The 27,782-nt window shown below is 46.5% G+C and overlaps 1 protein-coding gene across 4 annotated transcripts in view; it reads left to right on the forward strand.

Annotated features, from left to right (window-relative positions):
* The window catches only part of Dpp6 (dipeptidyl peptidase like 6), an 876,452-nt gene that overhangs the window by 681,548 nt on the left and 167,122 nt on the right, over window positions 1-27,782 (forward strand). For all 4 annotated transcript variants that reach the window (XM_037204345.1, XM_037204347.1, XM_037204344.1 and 1 more), the window contains exon 6: window positions 13,158-13,210. In XM_037204345.1, the coding sequence (XP_037060240.1) occupies window positions 13,158-13,210 (53 nt within the window). The remainder of the gene's footprint in view (window positions 1-13,157; window positions 13,211-27,782) is intronic.

Genomic DNA, 27,782 nt, shown 5'->3' on the forward strand with positions numbered 1-27,782 from the left:
TCTTTCCTGCAGCAGATGTGACCTCTTTAGCTGAGACTGTCGTCTTGGCTTCAGGCAGCACTTGACCTATGCTGTTAAAATCTTACATTAGTGATACTTCAAATGCTGTATTGAAATGCAAGTAAAAGCAATCCCAGTTTGTTTTTACATTGTGGGTGTGGGTGTGCATGTGTATGCATGCGCACAAGCTCGCACACACATGCATGCCTGCGTGATTCCATTTTTCTCTTCTGAAAACCTCTATTGTAGTCTCTTGTTCCCAGGTGCTCACTTTTATTGACCCCTCTGACACAAACTTCGTTCACTCGAGTTTCAGCAGCTTATCTAGTACTGGGCCTCTTCTTACTCCCAATCCCCTCACCTTTGTAAGAATTGACACTGAACTATCTTTCCTCTTTATCTACATGGCATTTTAAATCCAGGCTTACCACTGGTTAAGTTCATCCTCTGTGCTACCGTGGATCTGGTCGCCTGCTAGAGATGGAATTGCATTCTTCTTTACATCACAGATGGGTCACATAGTTAACCGTGCCCAGGGCTAATGACACTCGGTGGCCAGGGCCTTTGTCACCTCCAACTTCCAGCTCACAGGTTTTATAAGTGACATGACCATGAGTCATGCTGCCATCCACCTTGGCGAGGTAGGTGAGATCTTTGTGCCAGAAGAAGCAGAATGGCTCTGGTGAGTGACAGGACACTGCTGTGCACACACAGTCATTGTCCCGTGGGAACTTGGGAGCTGGGAAGGAGCAGAAGGGCATCTTGTTCGCCTTTCACAAAACAGAGAGCACAGGTGTTCATATTATGAAAGGGAGTGGGGAGGGAGGGAGAGACAGACAGACAGAAGAAATACAACTTGAACACAAAGACTTTATTCTGAGGTGACTGGAGAGTCACCAGCTGCTGTGAGACATAATGGGAAGGTTCCCACTTATGCACTAAACTCAACTCCCCTGACAGAAACAGTTCACAGAGACACAGACAGCCATGATGCAGACATTGATCCAGCCCTAGTCTTACTCAGATTTTCTATTTTACTTATGTGTGTGTGTGTGTGTGTGTGTACATGTGGATATACCTGTGTGTGCACATACACACATATATATGTATATGTATAGTATGTGTATATAGGTAGGTATGTGCATGTGTGTGCTTGCATGTTTACATGTGTGCATGTATGTATGTGTACATGTGTATACATATGGGTATATGCATTTGTGCATGTGCGTTTGTGTGTTTAAGTATTTACATGGATGTATCTGTGTGTGCATGCATGTGTGCTTTTACATATGTTTAGTTCTGTGCAATTCCATCATTTGTGTAGGACCATTTGATTACAGCCTGTTACTTGTTTGGGTGTGTCTCTCATCAAAAAGTGTGTGTTAAAAACATAATCACCACTGCAGCCATACTAAGAGTGAGGCCTCACTGGAGAATTTCCTGGGCAGAGCACTCATGAATGGATGAGTGGCAGCTCTCCCTCATAGTCTTCCCTACCTTCCTTGGGTACAATGGGACAATGCAGAAGACCTACAGCAGATTCTGAAACCCCCTCCAGAACTGTGATGCATTACATTTCTGAGCATTACCCCATCTGTGGAATTCCATTGCAGCAGAGCTAAACAGATTAAGACACCACCACAACCAAGACACAGAGCAGCGGGACCCTGGCAGCCCAGGGAACTGTTGTCACCAGTATCACTTTGTCATTTCAGAATGATAGTTATAGGCAGCATCACAGAGAAGTAACTTTTGAAGACTGGCTTTTCCGCTGAGAGAACTCCCTCAGTTTCCACCCCAGTTAGTGTATGTCTCATCTGCACCTTGCATCACTAGGTGGCGTCCCACGGCCTCTGTGAGGCGCCTGAGCCTCAACCATAGACAGGTGTCCGCGTAGTTTTAGCTGGTAATGAGGCCTCTGTGATCATTCATAAGCGGTTTTTTTTTTTTTAAGTGACTGTAAGTTTCATGTCTATGAGATGCATCAAAGAATTCAGCAGTGTCTTCTGAACAGGGCAGGACCACTGTGTTCATGAACTCCACAGCAGTGGTGGTCGAATACATAAGAACTGTCCCAGATCAACATTCCAAATCAGGGGAAGGGGTTCATGAGTTGATGTCTTCTTGGGCAAAGGGAATGGATTTTCTTTAAGAGTGCAGCCCCTGGTAGGTCAACCATGTTCCAGCAGATGGCTCCACACCCTTGAATATATGGGCAGGTACAGCTTGGACCAGTGGGCTACAAGAGAAAAAAGACACAAAGCTGAGAAGAGTGGGGACAAGTGAAAGGTACCTGAGAGAAGGTGGCGGAGTGGATGTGGATGTCATAAAAACACATTGTGTGCATGCAAGAAGTTCTCAATATATTCACATCTATTTCAGAAAATTATGTGAAGGAGAATAAGGAAAAAGAAGAAATTATATAGGTTGACTGTGGAAAAAAGAATTCAGTTTCTGAGTCATGTGGTGAGCAGACATTTAGTTCTAAAGGAAACACCAGCTTCCACTGTCCCACCCCACCTGTGTGCATACTGCAGGTCTCTCTTCCTCCTCAAGGTCACTCCTGTTATTGCTGGATGTTTCAGCCACTCGGATGGAAGCTGCACTGGTCATGTGAGGTGCTATAACAAATTGCCAAAGGCTGGGCGGCTTGTAACCAGCAGTTACTAGTCATGGGTCTGGAAGCTGCAGGTTCTCTATCCGCTGCCAGCAGCTCACCCAGCAGAACAAAGGCATAAGCTGTGTACTGATACTGGAGACCGACCTCATTTGTGACAGTTTTCTGCCTTGATGACCTCATGCAGTCCTAGCCACCTACCATTGGCACCGTCTCCTGAGGCCATCTTGTCACAGAGGAGAGGCAAAGAACACTGCTTCAACATTGGATCATGGGGGACAGATACAGGCTGTGCACACGCTGTGCCACTTCCAATTTGTGTCTGAGAGTCTCTGCATTTTCTTCTGACTGTCAACCAGGGGTGACAGAGTCCTGCTGCATTAGCCTTTCTCCTTAGCTGATGTGTGTCACTGAAGTGGGGCTTCCTCTGACCCCCAAAGGGACGCTCACTCTGTCTACAGTCCCACGTGCCTCACCCGGGGCCTTTATGGTCTCCTGATTTTCTCAAGCTTCTGATCAAATCGTTATTCCTAAACTGGTAACAGTTGGCAGATCAGCCCTTCCCACCCACCCCAGAGCCTCTTAATTCTAGAACATCAGACACAGATGAAGCTGAGCACTGAGCCCTCCAAAATACAACTGGGGAGGATAGCATAGAGGACCGGAGGGGGGGGCGGACAACCATCACTTCTCATTGAGTCAAGAGAGCCTCTATGGCCACAGCAGCCAGGGTCACCCTCCCTCTGCTTGCCTCAAAAGTCCCCCTCCCGAAGGGACTGGACCTCCCTGGACTGAGTCTACCAAGTTGATTGCAGTCCTCGGGGGAGGACTTGTCCTGGAGGAGGTGGGAATGGAGGGTGGGCTGGGGGTAAGGGGAGGGGGTGGGAGGGGGGAGAATAGGGGAACCCATGGCTGATATGTAGAACTGAATGGTATTGTAAAATAATATATATATATATATATATATATATATATATATATATATATATATATATATATTAAAAAAGTCCCCCTCCCCTCTCCCAACCTCTCTCCTAGCAAGCTTCCTCCCTTAGTGCACCCCCTTCCTGCCACAGCCCCTCAGTGACCCCCAGATCCTCACTGCTCCTTTCTGATAGTCAGGCTACAGAAAGAGCCTCTCTTTGCTTCTTGAACCATATGGGGTTTAGTTCCCTGTTTGTGGGTGGAATGGAGCACAGAGGAGTTGCAGTTTCTTTGCACAGGACACTACCAGGATCCTGATGAAATGGCAAATATATATATATATATATATATATATATTATATATATATATATATATATATATATATATATATATATATATCAGGGACAGGGCCTTCTGTCCTGTGGGTGTGTTTTCTGAAACCCTGCCCCTTTTGCCAGGTGGGTCTTTGATGTGAAAGAAACAGTTTTCCTTTGAATCCATGTCCTGTGTTTTGTTACCTTGAAAGCATTACTAACTTTTATTGTTGGTTTGTTTTCTCTGCCAATGTTGTCCAGCATTTGCTTTGAAACTTCTGCTTGGAATGACTTGGGGTCCTTTATTGCCTATGCTTAAGTTCACTAGAGGCTGCAAACTCAATTCTCCTGGGAGGGAGTGTAAAAGGTTAATGTTGGATTCAGTTGAGCATCTTCAGGTATTAGCAGTAACTAGCCAGAGCATATCTATGAGGTAGTCAAATGGTAGAAGACTGGAAAGGTCTGGTGCTGAAGGCATTTCTGCCAGATACTTTCTGGAAACATGCCTTCCACAACATCACAAAGTGGGCAAGGCATGGCCATCATGGCTGCCTTCCAAGGTTTATGTCAGTATGTAAACTAATTCCTTTCCTCGAGGGGTTGCTGTGAGGCTGAGCATGGCAGATACACATGGAGCCCTATAGGTGTTTCATGAAGTGGGGCCTGCCTTGGGTGCTGGTGTCACTGGAGTCCCCATGGGCAAGTGAGAGTCAGAGCTTGAAGATACATTTCCCAAGGGCTTTCATTGTTCCTCTTGGGAGAGTGTTGAGGTCAGGTATATCTAACCAGGTACCAGGAAGTCTAGCTTCCTGCTCATCTTTGTCACTAACAGAGTTCTGGGACCATGGCTCCTGTTACCTGTAAAATGATAAGAGAATAGGGGGTAATCCTTAGGGAGCCTCTTGGTGGATGGTTCTGATGCTTTATACCTATTCTGGGATGGCCAATAATATGCGATTGCCAACAGTAAGGGAAAAACAATCCTTGAAGCACCCCGAGTCATGTTGGTATATGACTTCCACACTTAGCAAAATCCCTGCCTTTCTAGATTCATTATTCATCATAGAAGGCATCAAAATCTTCCTAAATGAGCATTAGTTTGTATTAAATTAAAAAATATTACAAACCCATCCACCCCATCTATTGGGGTGACTATATATCCATGTTGGGTATCCTACTTAGCTTTCACTCTCAACTTGACATAGCCTAGAGTCACCTGAGAAAGGAGTCTCTATTGAAGGACTGCCCAGATCAGACTGGTGTGTGGGCATGTCTGTATCTGTAGGAATTGTCTTGATTGTTACTTAATATAGGTGGGCTCAACTGTGGGTGACACCATTCTCTAGGCAGGTGGTTCTGAACTGTGTAAAAAGGCTAAGTAAGTGTAAGCCTGTGAGAAAGCCAGAGAGTGAGCCATCAAGCAGCATCCCTTTCTGCTTTAAGTTTCTGCTTGAAGTCTTGCCCTGACTTCCATCAGTGATGGACCATGACCTGGAAGTATAAGCCAAATAAACCCTTTGTTCCACAAGTTGTTTTGGTCACGGTGTTTACAACAGCAACAGAATGAAACTAGAACACTGTATGTCATTTTAGCATCTGTAAGGCGTGTTAAAGTGAGAAATTCATGGAGTCTGCTTAAAGGGCAAAGGGATTTATTAAGAATGGGAAACTCACAAGACAGAACAGAGGAATTGTCACAGGGTCCTGGAAAAGTGAGGCAAGGTCCCATGCTGTTCTTCTGCCTGAGACTGTCCCAGCATCCAAGTCTCACAAAGGAGTAAAGAGAGCAGCCCATGTGCATCTCTGGTTTTAGGGGTCACCCCAAGCCACACCCCAGGGGCAGGTACTTCAAGGTCATAGGTATGTAGGACAGTTACCTGTTACATCTCTAGGGGGTGCTTCAAGGTCATGGACAGAACAGCTATCCATTGCAGTGTGTTCTCCTTGAGCACACTCACAGTGCTGTGTGACATCATCAACATCTATGAATAGAAAGTTTCACCACCATCCCCAGTGAAAACTCTGTAGACACTGGACAGTAGCTCTCCCCAGCCTTGCCTCCAGCCCTGGGTACTAATCCAGATACTGATTTTTAATTTTTATATATTTATTTATATTTGTGTGTGTGTGTGTGTGTGTGTGTGTGTGTGTGTGTGTGTGCACATAACTGTGGCATGCACATGGAGGCCAGAAAAGGGTATCTGATATCCTTCTCTGTTACTCTGTCTGCCTACTCCTTTGAGACACGGTTCTTTCTTATCTGGGGTCCTTGTTTTTTCAGATAGGCTGGAAACCAGCAAGCCCCAGCAATCTTCCTGCCTCTGCCTCCTTTGGAGCTGGGTAGAGTTATAGGCATGTGTGAGATACCCTGCTTGTTATGAAGATAGTGAGATTGAACTCTGGTCCTAATGATTGCATAGCAAGTACTCTTAACCACTGAGCCATCTCTCCAGACCCTAGATTGTGTTTTTATTTTCTATAAATATGCTCACTCTGTGGCCTCATGTAAGCAGAATCATGCATCAGTTGTCCTTCTGAGACTTAGTGCTCTTAGCATAACATACCCTCTGGTTTTCCCTTCCTCCATCCCTTCCTCACTCCTTTCTTCCCCCCACCCCACTTCCTCCTTCTTTGCCCCCACCTCCCTTCCTCCATCCCTCCCTTCCTACTTTCCTTCCTTCCTTCTTTTTTGGTGGTTCTAGAGATTGAAAACAGGGTCTCACATATACTACATGAGCCATCTACCACTAAGTTATATCCCCAGTCTCCACTTCAGATTTTTTAAATTTATTTTTTATTAAGATTACATTTATTAGCCAGGCAGCAGTGATGCACACCTTTAATCCCAGCACTCAGGAGGCAAAGCCAGGTGGATCTCTGTGAGTTTGAGGCCAACCTGACCTACAGAGCAAGATCCAGGACAGGCACCAAAACAACACAGAGAAACCCTGTCTCAAAGAACCAAAAAAAAAGATTACATTTATTTTTATTTTATGTGTATGCACCTTAATGTATGTAATATTCATGTAGTGTCTACAGAGGCCAGAAGAGGACATCATATCCCCTAGGACTGGAGTCACAGACAGTTGTAAGCCACCGTGCAGGTACTAGAAATTGAGGTAGGGTCCTCCAGAAAAACAGCCAATGCTCTCAACCTCTGAGATATCTCTCCAGCTCTGCCCCAATCCCAGTTTTAAAGACAGCTTCCCCCACCCCAAAGACTTTTGGAAAGAGGTGGGCTGGCTGTCGTCTTCCTGAGATACAGGTATGGCTGCCTGGGGAGTCTATTACTTCATCTTAGCAGAGTCAAAGCTTCATGGAAGAGCCAGTGCCTCTGGGTTCGGGGACATCATGCTATCTGCAGAGCAGGGACCTGTTCCTATGACCTCCATCTGTCCATCTGGAGGCTACAGGCCTTGGCTGAGTCTCTGTGAACCCTCCAGATTGTCAGCACAAGTCGATTTCCCAAATGTACTTGGCTCTGAATGCTCATGAGCCCATAGCAGCTCCCAGCAGTTGTTGAACGAATTATTTCTCAGCTTGTTCCCTGAGAGACCTTAATGCAAGCCTCAGGAAAGAATTGGGTATCTTCACTTTTCTAAACTGATTCCATTGCTCTCAGTGTCTTTTCAAAATTGAATTCAGTCATGCCTGGATATACACAGGGAAATAGTTCAGGGTTCTAAGGATACCAGATCCCCAGAGGTCGATGTCTCCAATGTACAATGATATATGAGGATTTTCAGATGACCTATGCAAGAACTGCTCAGTACTTTAAAACATTGCAAAGGTTAATTTGGGTTTTCAACTTTGCACAATCTAGAATCTCCTGGGAAAAGAGCCTCAATAAAGGATTGGGCATGTCTGTGGGGGTTGTCTTGATTATGTTCATTGATACATGCAGACCCATGTATCCATCCAGACTTTTCCTGGATTTGGATCCTGGACTGTGTAAGAGTAGACAACTAGCTGAGCACAAGCAGCATGCATTCCTTCTCTCTCAGCTCTTGACTTGATGTGACAAGCTGCTTCAAGTTTCTGCCTTGACTTCTCCACAGTGATGGACTGTAGCATGGAATTGTGAAATGAATAAACCCTTCCCCGCTTAATGTTGCTTTTGTCAGGGAATGTATCACAGCAACAGACAAGAAATTAGAACAACCATCCCCAAGTTACCTACAATGCCTATTGTGATGTTGAATGAATTGACATTTTATTACATTGTTTGGGGCAATGACAAGAGAAAGCACTGCTTGTATACATTAAACATATGCACAAATTATTGTCAAATGTTTTCTATCTGTAACCGGTTGGATCTGTGGATGTGGCACCTGCCAATGTGAAGGGCTGAATGCACTTTCTGCTGCAAACACTCTACTGTCTATAAAACTGACATAAAGGAAGTTCTAAAAGTCCTTTTGCTCTTACATTGTAAGAAGGTCAGATTCAGAAGAGAATTCAAGGGAATGTAAAGCACAAATCCACAAGGTTGTGGGTTGGAAGGAAGGAGCCTGGCATGATAATGATCAAGCTGTGGAAGATGGCCTCATTTGGCCCTAGTGACGTATGAGCCCACTGTGGTTTGTGGTGGGTAAGGTCATAGCACTGTGAGCCCTATAAAGGGCAACCCTTTTGGTGTCTTCCAGCTGCTAGTGGTTGGCAATGGCTGGTGGTTCGTGGCATTCCACTTTTATGTGCACCATTGAGACCTCCCTCTTCCTACCAGGCATTCCCTGACACTTCCCATGGCATCCTCCTTCAGTTTGCACCTGTGTCTCTGTCCGTGTGTGTGTGTGTGTGTGTGTGTGTGTGTGTGTGTGTGTGTGTGAGAGAGAGAGAGAGAGAGAGAGAGAGAGAGAGAGAGAGAGAGAGGACTGTGTGTACATGTGCCACAGCACTTATGTGGAGGTCATAAGACAACCTGGCATGCCAATCATTACCTTCACCTTGTTTGACACATGATCTCTTTACTATTCATGGCTGCATGTGCCAGGGTAACCCATCTGCAATCTTCTAGGAATTCTCCTGCCTCTGCCTCTTATCTCACCATAGGGATGCTGGAATTTCAGGTGTATGCTACTATGTTTGGCTTAACGGGATTCTGAAGATTCAAACCCAGGTCTTCATGCTTGTGTGGCAAGCATTTCACTCACTGAGCTGTCACTGCACCCTTCTTTGTCCCTGAGTGACGCACCCCAGTCATGGTGAAAGAGCACCTGCCCTAATGATCTTACTTTCACTTAGTCTAACTGTCTAAAGACAATTTTCATATATGGCAACAGTAAGGGCCTCAGACAATGGGTTTCACAGTTGGGGGAAAGCAGGTTGGTGCACCATTCCTGGATAAACTCTGAAAAAGAACAACTAAAGCCATTGTGGTCATGACACATGGGGAGGTACCAAGTAGATCTTCTGACCTCCCAGAGTATGTAGCCCATGTGCAAAAACCACCTGTTTTACCAAGTGTTCTCATGTGTTATGTTCTTAGTACTGTCTCATCTCCCATTCTTCACTATATTAGGTGACACACTCTATCCCCTCCTTGATCCAGACATTGACACACACCTTTCTCCAGTGCATTGCACACAGCAGATGGCCAGTGGACATTTATTACATGTATTGATCAGTGTTCACTCACCCATCTTACCAAAAAAAATGTTTCAAATGCAGATCTCAGAGCTTGAAAGGAAAATTGATGCTACTAAGTACTTTTACTGTAGATTCAGTGGTGTTTTCCAGGTAGGTGGAAAGGGCTGGCAGTAGTTTCCTGGTCTGTAAAGAGAGTCACCAATGGTCCAGATAAACACAGAGAACTTGGGTCTTTCATAAGGCGGTTGTGGCTAGCAGAGACAGTGTGACTGATGGGACAACCTCTCCAACCTGCATTGTGGTGTTGTGGAAACAGCGTTAGGTATGTGTGCACACCTGAAGCTCTGAGCTCGCCTCCTTCTACATTATGCTACCTTGGGCCTTGATTTGTGACTCTGAGACTCAGTTTCTTCATTTGAAAAGTGAAGCCAGGAAAGGCTGCTCCTATGACAAGCCTTGGTGGTTTGGATAAAAATGGCCAGAGTGTCCCCCATAGGCTCGGATGTTTGAATGTTTGGTCCCAGTTGGTGGAACTGTTTGGGAAATATTAGGAGGTATGACCACGTTGAAGGAGGTATGCCATTGGGGGTGGGCTTTGAGTTTTAAAAGTCCATGCCATTCCTGGGTTGATCTCTCTGCTTCAGACTTGTGGATCTGATTACCATACCTGCCTGCCTGCTGTCATGACCCCCTGTTAAGATGGTCATAACCCCGAAACTCTAAGTCTCCAATAAACTGTCTTTCATAAGTTGCCTTGACCATATTGTTTTGCAACAGGCATTGAAAGGTAACTAAGACAGAAATTGTCATGAAGGTCAAGGTAAGGAATGCAGAAAGGTGTTTCTTAAGTCCTGAAGACTTGCAGAGTATTAGGAAGTTATGTTTGTTTTTGCCTTGTGTCTCTGCATGGCCTTTGCTATGGGAAGCGTATGTGGGAGACAAAGAAGACTGCCAGCCAGCAAGAAAGACAATGTTGTTTTCTTGGGGAAAATTAGCTGTGAGTCAACAGAAAGTTCTGGCAGAATGGCACAACAGAAAAGCAGTGAAGTAGGAAGGCAGCTGCCAGGGTAAGGACAAGCTTGGGCTGCCAAGGACAGGACAAGGCCGTGAGCAGCCTGGGAAGAAGACAGGCTACACAGCTCTAGAGGGCTTGTTTTCTCAACCCATCCTTTGGACTTCTTCCTGGTCATACTTTGACTGACTTCACCCGTTTCCAGAAGAGCCTTAGACCTATGACACAGTCACTAGAGTTGAAATGTCCCAATGGGGATAAAAAGATGATTTTTAAAAAATTAAAATTAAAATTTAAAAAAAAAACATGGCCAGATGTCTTTTGCTGGGGTATAATAGTTGATCGGTTTCTTTTCCAGACACTTTATGTCAGTTCCCAAGGGGGTGTAATTTTCCTCACTAGTGCAGGCATAGAGTTGAAAGTTCTCCTGTTGCTTTCTTCTTTCCACAGTCTGTGTCAGGCAGTTTCTTGTTAGCCTTTCCGTTGTCATTGCCTCAAGAATTGCTTGCAGAATTTCAAGCACATTTGGATTTGGTGGCATACTGGAGGGGGACAGCAAAGATGGGTCAGCAGGGCATGGGTGAGTTTCTGCCCTTGGTCCTAGGTAGGAACAAAGTCTACTGTGCATGATGTATGCACAAAGCATTTTACGTATTTCTTCATCTGGTGCTAGCCTGGATTTTTCAGTTGGCAACAGTGAACTTGGACTTGTAGTAAAGAGCTGAGTAATGCTTGTTGCTTCAAAACAGAACCATGTCTCCCTACCCACGGCCATCCAGAAGGCCAGCCTGGGTCCCATGTGTCTGGTTCAGGGATTTCAAGATCTCTAGAAGCACAATATTGTTGACACTTAAACACTGCTTGCTTTTATATCTGCACCTGTTTTCCTAAATAACTTCTTGTCCACTGTAATGCCCTGGAAGTTGGTTCAGTGGTCCACACCAGGTCAGAATCTCTCTTCCTTTGGAGGCTGTCTTCCAGCAGCAGCAGCAGCACGATTCACCCCCAGTGCCATGCAGTGTAGTCTCCATTCATTGTCTTCCTTCATCTGCACATCACTTACCTTTTCTCTGAAAGGTTTCTGCTTTGGGATTAAAGTAGGACAGTAAAACATTGCACTAGCGTACTGATAAAGAGACAGCAGAATGGCAGGGACCCTGATGATATTTCAAGCCCACCAGGCAGATTGGGGGTCATTCTTACAGGTCTCAGAGGAAAAGGGATTTTCACACCACTTGGCTGATCAGTGGTCTGCAGCCAGGCTGTCTCTGATTCCTGGAGAGGAGGAGTGGAGAGAATTCTGGGGAAGGAATGTGTGACTCTGAGGATGGGGTACAAGGGCACATTTAGTTAAGGTGTGCCCGTTATATGAAGAGGGGATGTGCCACCACCAGCACTCCATGATGTCCTGGAGTCTAAAAACTTGCAGTCTGTAAACTTTGTTGGGGCAGGACAGAGTGATAATGATGCCCACCATTCTCTGGAACTCGGGAACCTGGGGAGTGTGTTAGGAGTTAGACATTCATTCTTGGACCAGCTCTCAATAGGCTTGCCATTTCCTCTACAGCAGCCATGAGAAAAAGGCTGCTGCAGATGGGCATGGCTTGATCAGCCCGTAGTTCAAAACCTAGCATTATCCTCAGAAAATTAGCTTCATGTGCTAGCTGCCGGGCATCCCTCCACACAGGGCATCCCTCCACACAGGCATCCCTCCACACAGGGCATCCCTCTGCACAGGGCATCCCTCCACACAGGGCATCCCTCCACACAGGGCATCCCTCCATACAGGGCATCCCTCCGCACAGGGCATCCCTCCATACAGGGCATCCCTCCACACAGGGCATCCCTCCACACAGGCATCCCTCCACACAGGGCATCCCTCCGCACAGGGCATCCCTCCACACAGGGCATCTGCCCTCGGGAGTTCCTCAGGTATAATTGGGAATGAAGTAGGATCTCACTCTACCCTCGAGAAGAAGGGGCTCTATAAAGAGCTGGAGGGGCATGCTGACATTTCCCGAGCTGCTGTATCCCCCTTTCTCATGGGTACCCTCTTGAATTCTCTTCACTGTTTACAGATTAGAAAATATTCTCCTGCCCCAAAAGATCAAAAGAGACCTCTATAATTTAGGGCTCCAGCAGTTTGGAAACTGCTGGTGTCCTGCTCTCTGTTTTTAACTCTCCTCTTGCAGTGAGCCCTGGTTGATCCCTCTCAGAAGCCAGAAAATGTCCATCAAATTGGATCAAAGGTGGAGAGTGTGCCCAGTCTTGCCTCCAGTTCCATGCTCATTGCAGGCCCAGAGTTGAGGCCCCAGGGGAGCCCTGGCCATACTCTGCAGGAACTTCAGAATTTCATAGGTCTTTCGCCCTGCCAGGTCTCGCTGACCATGTCCAATGAGCTCCAATGACCAGAGGCCCCCATTAGTTCTGTGCTGTATTTAGTTTAGATGGAAATACAGACTCCTAATTTAATCACTAACCAGGTAGCCATGGAGATGACATCAAGCCTCCGGCTGCCTGATAAACCTGGAGAATGGTGGAAGTACTGCAAACCGGGAATGCAAATTGTTGTCGCTAAGGCTTTGCCTGCAGGCTCTGCATAGGCTGCCCTTGGCCTCTGGTGTTCCTTGGGATTCAGAAATTTGAAAGCCAGGAATCACAGCCTTGGTCTCAGTGCTCTTTTCCTCTTCTCTCTTGCAGGTATATCAACACTCCCACACTGGATATTACGTCCTGAGCAAAATTCCTCACGGGTAAGACGGGTCTTTCTTTTTCTGTCCCTTGGAAATTGGCAGAACAAAGTGAGACAGAGGACACTGAGGCTCTGCCCAGCCCATAGGGCAGGAACAGGGCACCATGGATTAGAAAAACCCTGTGGCTCTTCCTTTGATAACAGGACCAAGTTGGCAGAGGTCACTTAGTCCAACTGCTGGCACCTCTTCGAAGCCTTCTCCCCTAGAGCAATGCTGCCCACTCCCTGCTCTGATTCTGTGGAATAAGATCACCTGTGCCTCCACATGGGGTGTGCATGCTGGATAGGACCCAGCTCTCCTAGGCAGGCCCTTGGCTCTCTCCTCACTAATAGGAAGGAAGCCCCTTACTTCCCCACATGGCATCAGAAACAGAGCTTCACAATGGTGGATGGACAACTGTGTTCATAGATCCAGCAGTGCCTAGGGAGAGGAACCAAAGCAATGAGTCAGTCTTGGTCACAGGAAGAAAGAGCTGGCTCTGCCCAGCAGTCCAAGGGTGGTGTGTGTTTGTGGTTTATGCTCTTTCACTGGCATAAATGTATTCCCAGAAGCAAGTTCTCAGTGATTTTGATTGGACCACCAAGCCTCATGCTGTTTCACGACCTTGAATTATGTTGCTGAGCCTACCTGGTCTCTCATAAGTATGTAATCTAGGACATAAACTTGACTGGCAAAGCACTTGCCTAGTGTGATGAATTAAGCTCTGGGTTCGGCCCCAGCACTGCATAAACCTGGCCTGGTGGCAAAACCCTATAATCCCAACACTTGAGACACAGAGGCAAGAGGATCAGAAGTTCGAGGTCATCCTGAGCTACATAGAGTTTTGTAGTCAGCCTGTGCTACATGAGATCCTGTCTAAAAAAATACAAAATACACAGCTTAGAGTCTAGGGGCACACATGAAAGAGAAACCCTGAGCAGGAGTGTTGACAGATTTTCAGCTCCAGGTAGGCACATTTCTTTATATATTGGTGGTATAATTATATTGCCTAGCCATTGAGCCCCGTAGGCTAGGCCACCAGTAGAGTTTGGTGAAGCCATTGGCTCAGATTAAGAGGCAGCCACAGTGATGACCTTGAAAAGCCCACAGATGTGACTGTGTTGTTTGTATATTACCCTCCCTCTCTCTTCTCTGCCTGCTCCTCCCTCTGCCCCCTCCCACCCCTAAGTCTCCATCCTTTGTTTCTGGGCATCTTGATTCCAGCCTCCCATTGTCTCCTGCATTCCGTTCTGTGCTCTCTCCCCGCCCCAATGCTCTCTGAGAAGGCTAGATGCTCAGGGCTTGTCCTAAAAGAGATAGACCTGTGCTGTCAGCCTCATCCGGCAGCTTCTGCAAATGTTGAGGTTGAGACACAACATTTCCCCGGCAGACTTCAATAAACAGCAGGAGCTGCTGAAACTGCATTGTTCTGGAAGAGAGATTTAGCCACAGCATGAATGTTTAGACTGCTGTCTGTTTTCCGCTAAGCTTGGGTAGAATGAGGGCACATCCTTAGAACACAAACATGGCAGAAGTAACTTCATCTGGACTGCAGACAAAGAGGTGCCTGCCTGGAGATAAAGAAGAAAATATGTTTGACAGGGACTTGTTGGTTTAGTCACTGTATTAAACTAGAGAAGCCGAAAGTGACTGTACATAGTAAACAGAATGTACCCATGGTCAGGGGAGATGGTTCTCTGGTTAAGAGCACTTGCTGCTTTTCCAGAGCACTGGAATTCAGTTCCCAGGACCTACATCAGGTGGCTCACAACTGCCTGTAACTCCAGCTCCAGGGTACCAAACTTCCTCTTCGAGCTTCTGTGTGCACCCACACTCATGTGACATACACACACAGCAACACACATACACGGGCATAACTTAAAGCAATGACATAAATCTTTAAAAAGTGAAGCATTCGCAGGAATCTTTCATTAAAGCATATCACAGCAGATGTTACTCAAGAAACAGGAGTCGTCTTACTCACCTTAAAGCAGACAGACACCCTCAAAGGTCACGGCACACAAGAATAAAGTGATACCTTGAGACTCACCCCCCATTTGGGGAGCAATAAATGTGTGGAACATGCTGGATATTTTATTCTGTCTTACATAAATTTATGAAGCTCAAAGTTCCGCACACACTTTACACTTGACATATTAAGATTTTACTGCATCGGAGAGAACTTAGGAGAAATGGATTTCAAGAATTTTGTATGAGAGTTAGGTAAAGCAGCTGGCAAATCTAAGGGTGGTGGAGAGGCTGGGCTCTGGGCTTCTCTACTGACAGCCTTGCCATCGTTCACTTCCTACATGAGCCCAACACCAGTAAGCAACTTTGGGCATTCGTGTGTGCACGCATGCGTGTGAGAGAGTGCATGTGCACATGTGTGAGCATGCAGGTGGAGGACAGAAGTCAGTTTCAGCCACTGTCCACCTTGGGTTTCTTTCCTTCCTTTCTTCCTTTCTTCCTTTCTTCCTTTCTTCCTTCCTTTCTTTCTTTCTTTCTTTTTTTCTTTCTTTCTTTCTTTTTTTTGAGACAGGGTTTCTCTGTGTAGCTCTTGGTGACTGTCCTGGAACTCACTCTGTAGCCCAGGCTGGTTTCAAACTCACAGCGATCCGCCTGGCTCTGCCTCCCGAGTGCCGGGATTAAAGGCGTGTGCTACCACCGCCCAGCAGGGTTTTTTTCTTGAGACAGGGTCTCTCAGTGTCTTCCCAAGTAGGCAATGAACCCCAGAGATCTGCCTGTCCCCGTTCCTCCTCAAACACCAGTGTTGCAATCCTGTACCACCATGCTTACAAAGCAAGCACTTTTCACAAGCCTCCCTGGACTCTGCTTTGCGTGTCCTTAACTAAAAATAGTTGTAGTGATCACCATCATGTACTGATTGTGTTCTGTGTATCTTGGCCCCTGTACCTTAAGTGTTAAGCGTTAAACTTTAGGTATTCTTATCAGTATGTTAAATGAGAGCCTAGAGAGGTTGAGTCACCTGCCCAGCACCTCACAGCTGGAATCTCAGTGCAGGACTGGCTGGCTTCCAAGCCTGTGTCCCTAATATCACCCCTTTGGAGGAATTCAAAGACAGGTCTGATGTAACCTTGCAGAGTACAGACATTAGAGCTGTAGTCATCAGATCATTAGTGAGGCCGGGTTCGGTTATCTCCTACGGATTCACACAGAATGGGTAGATTATTCATCCATAGCCTCTACTGAATGCTGAAGCCAGCATCCCACCCTTCCTTCACTTTAGCCCACTCTGGGTCCACTGAAAGGCATCATTCCATCTTCCCACACCTTCTCTTTTTTTGTCCTTAGATCCCTGGTGGGACATTCACTCACTAACCAGTTTCCGATGTTGTCAGAGTCTCTTTGGAGTTGATGGCATGGTGGATCTCTGAACTGGGCCATTTTTCAGTCTATAGTCTTTGAAACCTCAACCTTCAAAAGGTTCCTTCACACAGCAATTACATAGCCCAGGGTCTTATAGTTTGTGTTCCAGGAAGGTTCTAATAGAAGATAAGCACATTTACCTTATGAAAACCAAAATATCTCTATTAAAATATTTAAATTTACATTATTCATTTACAAAAATGAGAGTTGTTCTTTGGTGTTTGGAGGATTAAAGATTTAATTTTAATGTGTGTGGATGTTTGCCTGCATCTCTGTATGTATACCACACATGTGCCTAGTGCCCCTGTGGTCAGAAGACCTCAGATCTCCTGAAACTGGAGTTACAGATGGTTGTGAGCCACCATGTGGGTGCTAGGAACCAAACTTGGGTCCTCTGCAAGAGTAGCCAGTGCTCTTAACCACTGAGTCATCTCCCCAGCCCATGGGTTTGGGGTGTTTTGTTTTGTAAGAGAGGGTCTTATATAGTTCAAGTTGACCTTGAACTTGCCATGAAGAGGAAGCCTTGAATTTCTGAACCCCCTGACTCTCTCTACCTTCCAAATGCTGGGGTGACAGGTGTTCAGCACTGTGCTGGGATAAGTTTCCCTTATCCCACACAGATCCTTACTTGTCCCACACAGATCCTTACTTGTCCCACACAGATCCTTACTTGTCCCACACATTTCCACATTTCCTCCTAGCATTCCTCCTTTTGTGTTCCAGCCAGAGGTCATCCCAAGTTCAGAATGAGAGTGTCTGTCATTTCTAACTTGAATTTTTAACCAGCTACAGAATGGTCAAGCTAATGTTTCAGTGCCCTCCAGTTCTTGGTGTCATTCCTATTTTACAAAAGCCAGAAGAGATTGGGGGTGGCTCTCTGCCTCTGCTCTGTTGCATATCCCTGTCTCGTGTGGTTAGCTCTGTTGCTGGAACCAGAGAGAACTCAAATTCATAATGAAACGAAACCTTCAGTGGGGATGTCAGAAAGCCAAGCCTTCATCAATCCAATGCTCGAGTGCCTGTGGGTAGGTCTGTTTGACTTTCCCTTACCAAGTTTTTAAGAACTATATTCTTGAAGGACATCTGTCTTTTATCCACATTGTTTACTTGAATAGAAATAGAGAGGGTCATTTGTAACATAAGACATTTCACTAAAAATTTTTATGTCAGAATTTCCGTTCAATAAGGCAACTTTCCACAGTGGATGTTGGCCACACACTGCTAGAAAGATGGCTCAGTGGTCAAGAGCACACACTGCTCTTCCAAAGGACCTGAGTTTGGTTACCAATACCCACACTGGGCAGTTCATAACCACCTGTAACCCCAGCTCCAAGGGATACAATGCCCTCTGCTGGCATCCACAGGAAATGATATGCACATGTACATAGCCACACATGGACATATAATAAAAACAAAACTAAAAATCATTTTTAGAATGATCGGCTACATTTTTCAAACAAGTTTTGCTACAGTTTCCTCCCTTCAACATTTTTCTGGCATGATTCTTTCCTTGAATTTGTTCTATCTTTGGACTTAATTCTTTAAAAATGTGTGTGTGTGTGTGTGTGTGTGTGAGAGAGAGAGAGAGAGAGAGAGAGAGAGAGAGAGAGAGAGAGAGAGAGATTAGGTTTATCCTGAAAGTCCCACAAAGAAATGAAAAAAGTCAACGCTTCCTGTAGCAGAAATAAATTTAATAAAACTGGGCAGTCACTTCATCAGGAAGCGTTGACACTTTGGGGGTCTGAAAACTCAGAATGGTAATAGAGCGGAGGCTAACTAAGATGTGTATCAAAGATATTACTTAGATGACAGGCTATCTTCTGTGGATAATAGTGTCCTAACTTTGCTCAAGCACAAAAACTATATTGCTTTAGAATTGGACTTGACTTTTTTAAAGCCACAATGTATTTGAGAAGATACGGAACTGAGTCACAGGTCCTCCTGCCTAGATCTTCTCACTCTCCTAGTATCCTGGGGTGCACAAGGATTTTGTTTATTTAGGAAGTAGGTGCTCCCTGAGAGACAGCCTAGCAGCATACTCAGGCATCCACAACTTCAGCTTTTCAGTGACAGGAATTCCAAGGTCAACCCTCACCCCATTGGCTGTCTAGCTCTGCTTTCCTTCCATGGGTCTTGGTTTCATATTTAAGAGAGAGGTGGGGCATGAGGTAATGTCCATTCTCAGCCTCTGGAAAACTAAGGACAAGAAACACAGTATAAGTCAAAAAATATTTGTTGAAATGCTACATTATTATTAACACTGCATTAAACAACAAAACTCAGATGAGGGCATTGTTTTTGTTTGGGTTTTGTATTTTAATCTTTGATACAGGATCTTACTATGTAGCCCAGACTCTCCTTGAACTTGCCATCCTCCTGCCTCAGCCTCCTGACTGCTATGAGTGAGGGCTACCACATTCAGGCTCAGCTGCTATCCTTAAGAACTGGAAATTTTGTCATAAGGAGATACGAATTTGTGTAAGCACACTTGATAAAGTAACTCTGAGTATTATCTTGATTCTGAGAAGTAGATCTTCCTTCCAAAAATCTTCTCCTTAAGAAAGAAGATGGGCAACTCAAGGCTGTACTGAGCTATGCCTGGTGATGGCTCAGTCAGTTTTCTTTTAGTTTATTCGACTAGATAAGACACAAAGAGATGTTTGAGGCCTGGTTAAGGCCATCATCAAGCGTGGCCTCTGCAGTGTGTCCAGGCTGGCTAGAATGTGAGTGCACACCCAGGGCACATGGATAGCAGCAGAGCTGGGTGAATTTTAGGATGTGCTTGGAAAATGAGTGACTTGAACCCCAACCTAGTGTAGTTGCTCTGCTTGATACGAACACTCAAGACACGTTGAGCGTAAGAGAGATGTTATGAGCTCTTATCAAGACTTAGCACTTGTGCACAGAGTAGGTGAAAGAAAGTGAAGATGAGCAGCTTACATTCAGATAGGGATTTGGGCAGTGTGGGCTCCTGCAGACACGGGCCATGGCAGAGTTCAGTGGGTCGGGAGGTCAAATGGATATGCCTATGGGTGGGTGGCTGGTGTTCTCTTGGAAAATGAAGGCAGATGTTGAGTGTCTGTGTCACATGCCCTTTTAAACAATCCTTAGTGACATGTCCTCAATTATGAATTGAGCCTGGTGCATAGAAAAACCAAGGCTAGCAAGCTCAGGAAGGCACATGGAGAGTTCTGAGAATCCAGGTCTGCTCCTCTGCAGCTGAGCCTGTTTCCTCTCTGAAGATGTCCTATGGTGTGCTGGTCCCCAGGACCCATCGGGTGCACGCACAGAGACACACTTGGACTCTGCAAAGTGAGCAGCCATCACAGCTGCCAGAACCTGCATCACTACATCGTTCCTTACCCCTTTGAGAAGTGCTAACGTAGAGCAAGCCAAAAAGATATTCGGAGAATGCATGCGTTGGAGAGGGAGGGGCCTACGGGGATGTTCCCATAGGAGAAAATCCCATAGCAACCATGGAGAGTTTCCCATACTCTGTGAGCCCGGGACTGGGTGTAACTGCTTCCCCTTCCTCTCCCCCATGCCCGTTTTTTCTGGGCTTAGCCATCTGTGGCCAGCCATCCCAACTGTGTAAGCACAGAAAAGTGGCTGCTTCTCTGGACACCGTTACTCCACCCAGAGCAATACGGTTATGAGATCATCTTAAGGGTCTGCTCTGGTGTACAGGAAGTACTGCAGCACACGTTCTACAAGGCAGCCCAATCCAGTTAGGCGCCTTCCTAAGACTCCCCGGGTCTGCCTACTCTAACCTATCCCTCGGGCTCCACCTAGTGGGATGTAGAGTTAACTTACGCCTGCATTTCAGATTCTTGCCCTTGGGAATCTGTGTTGTTATAAGTCAGTATGTCTAGCATACTTATTTCCCTCCTCCTCTGGGCTACTGAGGGCTTTCTTGTGTGAGGAATCACACAGGAGGTTTTAAGTTGTGCAGAATTAGAGGCACATGTATGTCAGTCTCCTGGACAGAGCTGTGTGTGTGTGTCCCCCAAGGGCATCCGTTCACAGATCTGTCTGCAGATCAGTACTACTCTGCATCAGGCTGATGCCCATGGATGGCCAAGCCTAGAAAATAAATGCTATGGTCACCACAATGTAACTGATGCCTAGCATGGGCTGGGTACACAGTGGACAGGTGCAAGCCATGTGCTGCTTGCTATCTGGTGCATTTAGCATTGTTTTGGTCACCTGCCTTTCTGCTCAGTGCTTTGGACTATTCTTAGCAGAGGACTAGTCTCTCTCTCTCTCTCTCTCTCTCTCTCTCTCTCTCTCTCTGTGTGTGTGTGTGTGTGTGTGTGTGTGTGTGTGTGTGTGTGTAATAGCATCCATATTTCAGCATTGGCTTAATATAAGCATGGAGAGCAGCCTTGACCAAGATGGAGGCACCAAAGGATGGTTAGAGAACAGGTCTATATAGAAGATGGGTTGGGAAGTCTGATGAGAAAAGATCATGCACAGACTCTGTGTGTCCCATGATGGGCTGACTGCAGTACAATTTGCTTACAGCAGAATTCATACTCTCTGAATACACCATTCAGAGGCTGGCCCAATAGATGTATTACCCATAGCCAAGATGGGGAACATTTGCATCACCCCAAAGTGCTACACACCCTTCCTACCCCTCTGTTTGTTCCTGGCAACCACCATGTTATCTGTCCTCCCCTTTTGTTTTGATATATTTGCTTATTGGGACAGAGTTTCAATCTGTATCCCAGACTGTCCTGGAAATAGTTTTACAGTTTGGGCTGGCCTCACATTTACAGTCATCCTCCTGCTTCAGCCTCCTAGGTGCTAGGATTACAGGCATGAGCCAGCACACCTGGCTCCCTCTACCTCTCCAGAATTTGTGCACATGGAGTTGTACCATATGTAGTTGGCTCCTTCCCTGGAGGAGATTCCCTTCTTCGAGAGTCCTATGTTGTAGCAGGTACCTGTAACCTATTATGTGTATCTAAGAGTTTGCATTCCTACAACATATATCTGACTGACATCTAAGTTGTTTCCCAAAGGGGGCTGTTATGAGTGAATCTGCTGTGAATGTTTGCATGTGGACATATGTCTTCCTTTCTCTTGGGTAAATACCTGGAAGTAGACCAGCTGGGCTGTATAATTAATATGTGGTTAGCTTGATAAAAAAAATTCCAAAGTGTTATTCAAAGCAGCTGTGCTATTTAAGGCACACACACACACACACACACACACACACACACACACACACACACCTTTCTTTCAATATGTAGCTTTTTAGCCTCTTGCCCTGCACCTGGTCACTGCACAGCTGGAGGATGCTACAGTGTGCTGGGAATGACTCTGTTCACCACTTGGAGCCTCTGGCTCTGCATGTATAGAGCTACATTCCCAACACATCAATGCAAGCCTACATCTTCCTTCTTGGTGGGCACCCAGGGATTCAGAATGACATTGTCTGACCTTGAGGAGCTGCTGGCTGTTTCCTTGTCTTCCCTTAAATGACCTCTGTGGGAACACTTTAGAAGTGAGGAGGCCAAATAAGAAATGAGACTGGAGGGGGAGTGGAGTTGTCGTGGGGGCTGAGTGAATCTTGAGCATCATGAACAGGCCTCAGGCTCTGTGTGCTGGGCGAATACTTCATATCTTGGCCTGAATGTCAAGAAAACTTTCTTTTGCAAGAACTACCTTTCTCCAGTCCTCTCAGGAAAATTCAAGGGAAGAAAAGATCCCAGGCTGACCTGCTTGGTCCTGGGTTGACTAGGGCATAAAGTGTGGAGTCTGGAGTTTCCCCATGTGGATGGGTTGACGGCTGGGTGGCAGAAGTTCATCTTCAGGTGTGGGGTTCCCAGCTGGGAAACAGCTTCGCTTGAGAGAACACAGAGGGCCTTCTCAGTCTCGCTAAACATATACCATCCTGGGAATAGCATCACAAAAAAGACAGGCAGGCAGCTGGGCTGCCCAATAGGTATTTCTGCAGCTGTCTTCATACACAGGGCACATGGGGACACATCATGTTTCACCCACCCAGTTCCAAGAGTTTCAAGACAAGACCAGAGACCCAGATGGCATTCTCCTGGCACAGTCCTGGCACCCAGAGACTCTTGACTCTACAGCAGTGGGAAACTGGGATTTCAGACACTCAATAAGCACCATGGCCAGAGCACACAGTTTAGAAAGGGCTGCACAGAAGCAATGCTTCTGACGAGTCCAGATTAGAATTTCACCCCCACCCAGCCAGCGGCGTTTGTCCTTTCCACTGCCACAAAGTAAGGAGGCCCCAGCTCCACCAGGAGGGTGGCAGGACCTGAACTCTCCGGAATTAATCTTTCCCATAAGCAGAAATTTAGACAGCCAAGTTTGTAATAACAAATGAGAAGGTCAAGGTTTTATATCTCTCTATGCATCCTAATTCTTATTCACCACACTTACCGGCCCTAAGACAAATTCCTACAGACCTTTAGAAGTGCTGGGACACCTGCTCAGGGCATTGCTAGTGTGAACTCATGAATTTCTAGGTACCTGCACTATGCTGTGTACTCATACTGTACCCAATGCCAGTGCTATACTTAAGTACCAGTACTCCACTAAGTGTCAGTACTGCACTAAGTATTGTACTAGGTACTACTACTACACTAGGTATAAATAGTGCACTAAATACAAGTACTAGTAATTCACTAGCTACTAGTGCTGTACTAGGTACCACTACTGCACTAGGTATAAATAGTACACTAAATACAAATACTAGTAATTCACTAGGTACTAATGCTGTACTAGGTACCACTACTGCACTAGTACTGTCTAAAAAGGCTAGAGAAGGCTGCGGTTAAAGAATGAACTGAATGCCTTATCATGTTGGACTCCACCAGCCTTCCGTGTTACATCCTGCGATCTCACCGCTGTAACTCTAAATCGTCTCTCTCTGCTCCCGTGGGGTTCTGCTCTCTTCTCTTCCCTTCCATTCCTTCCCCAGCACCCCTTCTCTGCCAGCTAAGCTCGGCCCTGAGCAGCATAGGCTGCTAATGACTACAGCCCCACCAGAAGCTGGGGCTCTGTGAGTCAAGAAAGGACACTTGCCGTGGGCCTCACCATGTCAGGCATCGCCCAAATTGGCCCTGCTGCGGCTCATCTTCCGTCTGTGAGGATGGACTCTTCCCTCCAAAGTACTCCGGTGGCATTAATCATTCTCAGCCTGACTCTGCTCCTCAGTCATTTGTAGGTGGGTGGCCTCAAGAAGAGGGGTGCTGGGACTGCAGCCGGACACAGAGGCACCCTGGCAACGTGGCTTCTGCAGCTCTCTCTGGCTGCAGTCTGTGTTACCATGACCTTGGCGGCCCCTGGACTTTCTCCACATCCTGGAAGCCTTTCCCCAGGCACTCATCTATATTCTCAATAACAGGACTGTCTCAGGCCCTTGTCTCATTACAAGCCTCTATTCCAGTGAGCTCAATCTCACTCTCTCAATCTCAATCAGCTCTGCCTTTAGAAATCGAAAGGAATAGCCAGGCAGACTGAGGGGGAGTCTGTACTCTCCTAACTGTCCTAAGAATTTGTGGTGGAGTCTTCCAGCACACAGGAAGTTTCTCTGCCACAGACTTCGATCCCATTGGCTAGCAATTCCATCAGGTGCTCCTGGACAGGGGCAAGGGAGGGGAAGCAGTCACACAGGCCGTTCTTCCAAGGCTGTGAGACCTCAGGAGCTTTGGCTCCTAGACGGCTCATCATTGATATGCTTCCTAATTCCTCGTGTTGACTTCCCTACTTGAAGCCTTGTAGGGTCTCACAGGGCTAGCTTCACTATGATCTCCTGTAGTCCAACCTACCATCACTCACTTTGTGCTTTAAACAGAAAAAGAAAGTATACGCATTTTAGCTGGTTTGAAATAATTCCTCAAAAGGCTTCCTTTGTCCTCGCATAACAGAAGCACCTCCCACAGAACTCCAAGCACCACCTCCATAATTATGTAGACGTGCATGTAGATGTCTGTTGCGCAGACATTTGTATAGATGTCTGGTGAGGCTTGGAGCCTCGGCCTGTGCCCTGTGTTCCTGAGTTCACCACAAGCACATGGCCAGTGCTCAGTCCCCTCTGTCAAAGTGAGCTGCTGAGCCCAAGCTGCCTCTTTGGCTAGGCCAGTTCTCAGGCATTAGTACATCTTTTATATGGCTTGTGTTAACTAAGACTATAACCATGGGTGGAGAACGGTTTGGGAAATTTGCTCTCCCGACCAATAAAAGGTCCCCAAAGTTGGATCAGACACCTGTGAGTTGGTAGAGAACTGTAAGGGAAGGGATAAAGGGAAATGACCCAGGATATAGAGACAGCAGAGCCCCTGTGGCATCCATCTTTGGATGTTGGACCACGTGAGCAGCATCCTAAAGGATGTTGTTGCCTCTCTTCCACAGGCTCCAGTGTGGTCTCGTGACCCACACTGGGAAGAACTCTCTACCTTCCTCCTGTGTCCAGCTCAGGGAAGGCTATGTAATCATTTGTTCCAAAGTGGAATTGTGCAGAAGGATGCACACAAACGCCCTTAAAGGAATGGAGACCTGTGTTTAATTATATAGATGTGAGACAAGCCATCTCTCTCATTCCATCTGAAGGAGACCCAGGCTCACAGAGGAGCTCTCCAGGCGCCTGAGCCACCTACTGTCCCTCAGTTTCCAAAAGGGCAAGCCTGACATGGCAACAGTATGTTGTAGCATGTTAAGTGAGCCTGGCCACACTATGTGGGAGGAACAAGCAACCTGAGGATTATGTACACACAACCCAGCTGCCTCCACCAGCAGCAGGGTAGTCCCATCTGTCGGCTGACTCCCAAGAACCTTGTTCACTTCACAGTGACTGGTGAGGAGCCACCCCACCTCCAGCAGCAAATAGTTTCTCAGAGAGGTGAAGCCATCAGCCCGGGGCTGCACAACCTGTTGTGACTGGGGCCTCGCGAGCCTAACACCGCTTCATCCTCCTGTGGCAGACTCCCACACCACCAGTTCTGATGGGATGATCTGTGGCTGGACACACTGACCAGATGGCTCCTCTAACAACAGACCCAGGAGGAATGAGACCAGATGGCTCCTCTAACAACAGGCCCAGGAGGAATGAGACCATGAGAGGGATCTGCCGTATAGGAAAAAGAGAACGCAGAGTTTGGGGTCTCACCTGCACAGGGAATGGCCTTCAGGGTGGGGGTGCTGGAGGCCAAGCAGAGAGGAAGCCACCACTAACTAGCCTGTGAATTTTGCCCAGCGCTACTAGCTCTGTGTGGACAGTATGAGGAGAGAGCCTGGCTTAGCAGGCTTTGGCTGATCCCATAGTACAGGACAGATGCGGATGGGCTGCTTAGGCTGCCCACTATTCAAGCTTTCCAGCAGGGTGGGCACCAGATAGCTCAGGCAGGGCTTCCTCTGCCCTGGAGGTCAACTCAAGCTCACTGGAGGATATATGAAAGAGAAGGGTCTAGAACATGCCTTCCTTCCCTCCTGGTCTTTCTCACCCTTCTCCTCCTCTCTCTCCCTCCTTGCTTCCCTTGCCAAGCTCTTTTGATACATCCTTCTCATACCTCTAATTTACAGATCTAAATTACACAGCTCCATGGTTCGTGGGTATTTGAAGAGCTTTGCAATCATTACCTCACTCTGCTTTAGAATGCTTACCTCTGCCAAAAGGTTTCACAGTTCAACCAACCCCCAGACCCACCCTGACCTGTCCCCGTCTTCCTTTAACAGGGTAGATTGAGGGTGGACTGACCTGGGGACATAAGGCAGACATGAGGCATCATAGGGCAGACTCTGTTTCCGTGTGTCTTCACAATCAGTGTGTCCATGAGGCACATGGGGTCCCTCAGGAGCAGTTCAGCCCAGCTGCCCCATCACACTTCACTGATCAGAGTCCAGATCCTGCATGAGGTAGGGGTGAGGGTGGGGGCACTGATCTAACACAAGCAGGGCTTAGCTGCCAGCCATCGTGGAAGTACTGATGGCATGGGACTCCTGACCCACGAACTTAAGTGAATGCCTTAGAGTTTATGAAAAGGGCGGCAGGACTGAGGAGGTTTCGACTCTTATGAATACTATTCTTAGGAACTAAAGGTGGCTAATCTGCCCCTTGCTAACGCACTGTGCATGTGTAATCAGTGTGTACCTGCTATGGATAGCGCTTACCTAGGCCTGAACGTGTGTCTTTTTGTGTCTCCCACTCTGCTAAGCATATGAGAAGACTTGAGAAAACTCACAATACTTGACATTGAAAATGTTAGGGTTTTTTTTTTATGATTTAGTCATGAAAGTTTAGAGCCAGGAAAAAAAAACGCAAATTTTAGCTTTTCTTCCTCCCAAATGCCATTGCTGTTGGGGAAGCTTTTCAATCCCTCAAAATAGCTTTGGAAGATAAATGAGCAAACTTGGCTGGGCGCTAATTCACTCTTCAGAATCCAGTATGATTTATGCCCTGTTTTGTTTATTGCTCAAATAAGCAAAATCAGAATGGATCTTGTGATTATTTTGAGCTATGTGAGGTCCAGATCATTTTATTCTTCCTTAATCATTTTTTCACCAATCCATCTCTACCCAGAGATGATTCATCACAGAGCCCGATGCACACTTTAAATGAGTAAAGAAAGATAAAGGAGGAGGGATGGGGGAGGGCACTAGACAGCCCCCAAATTAATCAGCAAGTCCCTTTGTGTCCCTCCCTCTCACATACACACAATGAATTTCAGAATAACCTAGCACATGGTAGGAACCACAGGCCAGACTGTCAGGCATGTCCAACGTTTTAATACTGGGTCACGATGTTGTCTTTGTTGCCTATAAAGTTCGTACTCAAGAACCACATAATCAAGCTACAAAATACAATATAAATAAATATTCATAGTCTTTTAAGTAAGCTTGTGAGTTCTGTGTTTGGCTGCACTGGTCGTTATCACTGCCTCCATGTGGCCCATAGGCCACAGGTTGGATGCACATGTGACAGCTGGGGTGTGCATCAGAGGTTACTGCTGTAGTCTTCCGCGTGAGAACGGGAACTAGGCCTTCTCATTTTTTGAGTCAGTCTCATACTGAACCTAGAGCTCACTGGCTAGCCAACAAGTTCCGGAGAGCCGCTTGTTTCTTCCTCCCCGGTGATGGGGTGGGTCACAGGCATGTGCCTCCACACACAACCTTCACACAGAGGCTGGAGATGGGGACTCGGGTCCTCATGCTTCTGCAACGGGAGTTTTAC

The sequence above is a fragment of the Peromyscus leucopus genome, chromosome 3 (genome assembly GCF_004664715.2).
Source record: "Peromyscus leucopus breed LL Stock chromosome 3, UCI_PerLeu_2.1, whole genome shotgun sequence".
NCBI lineage: Eukaryota > Metazoa > Chordata > Mammalia > Rodentia > Cricetidae > Peromyscus > Peromyscus leucopus.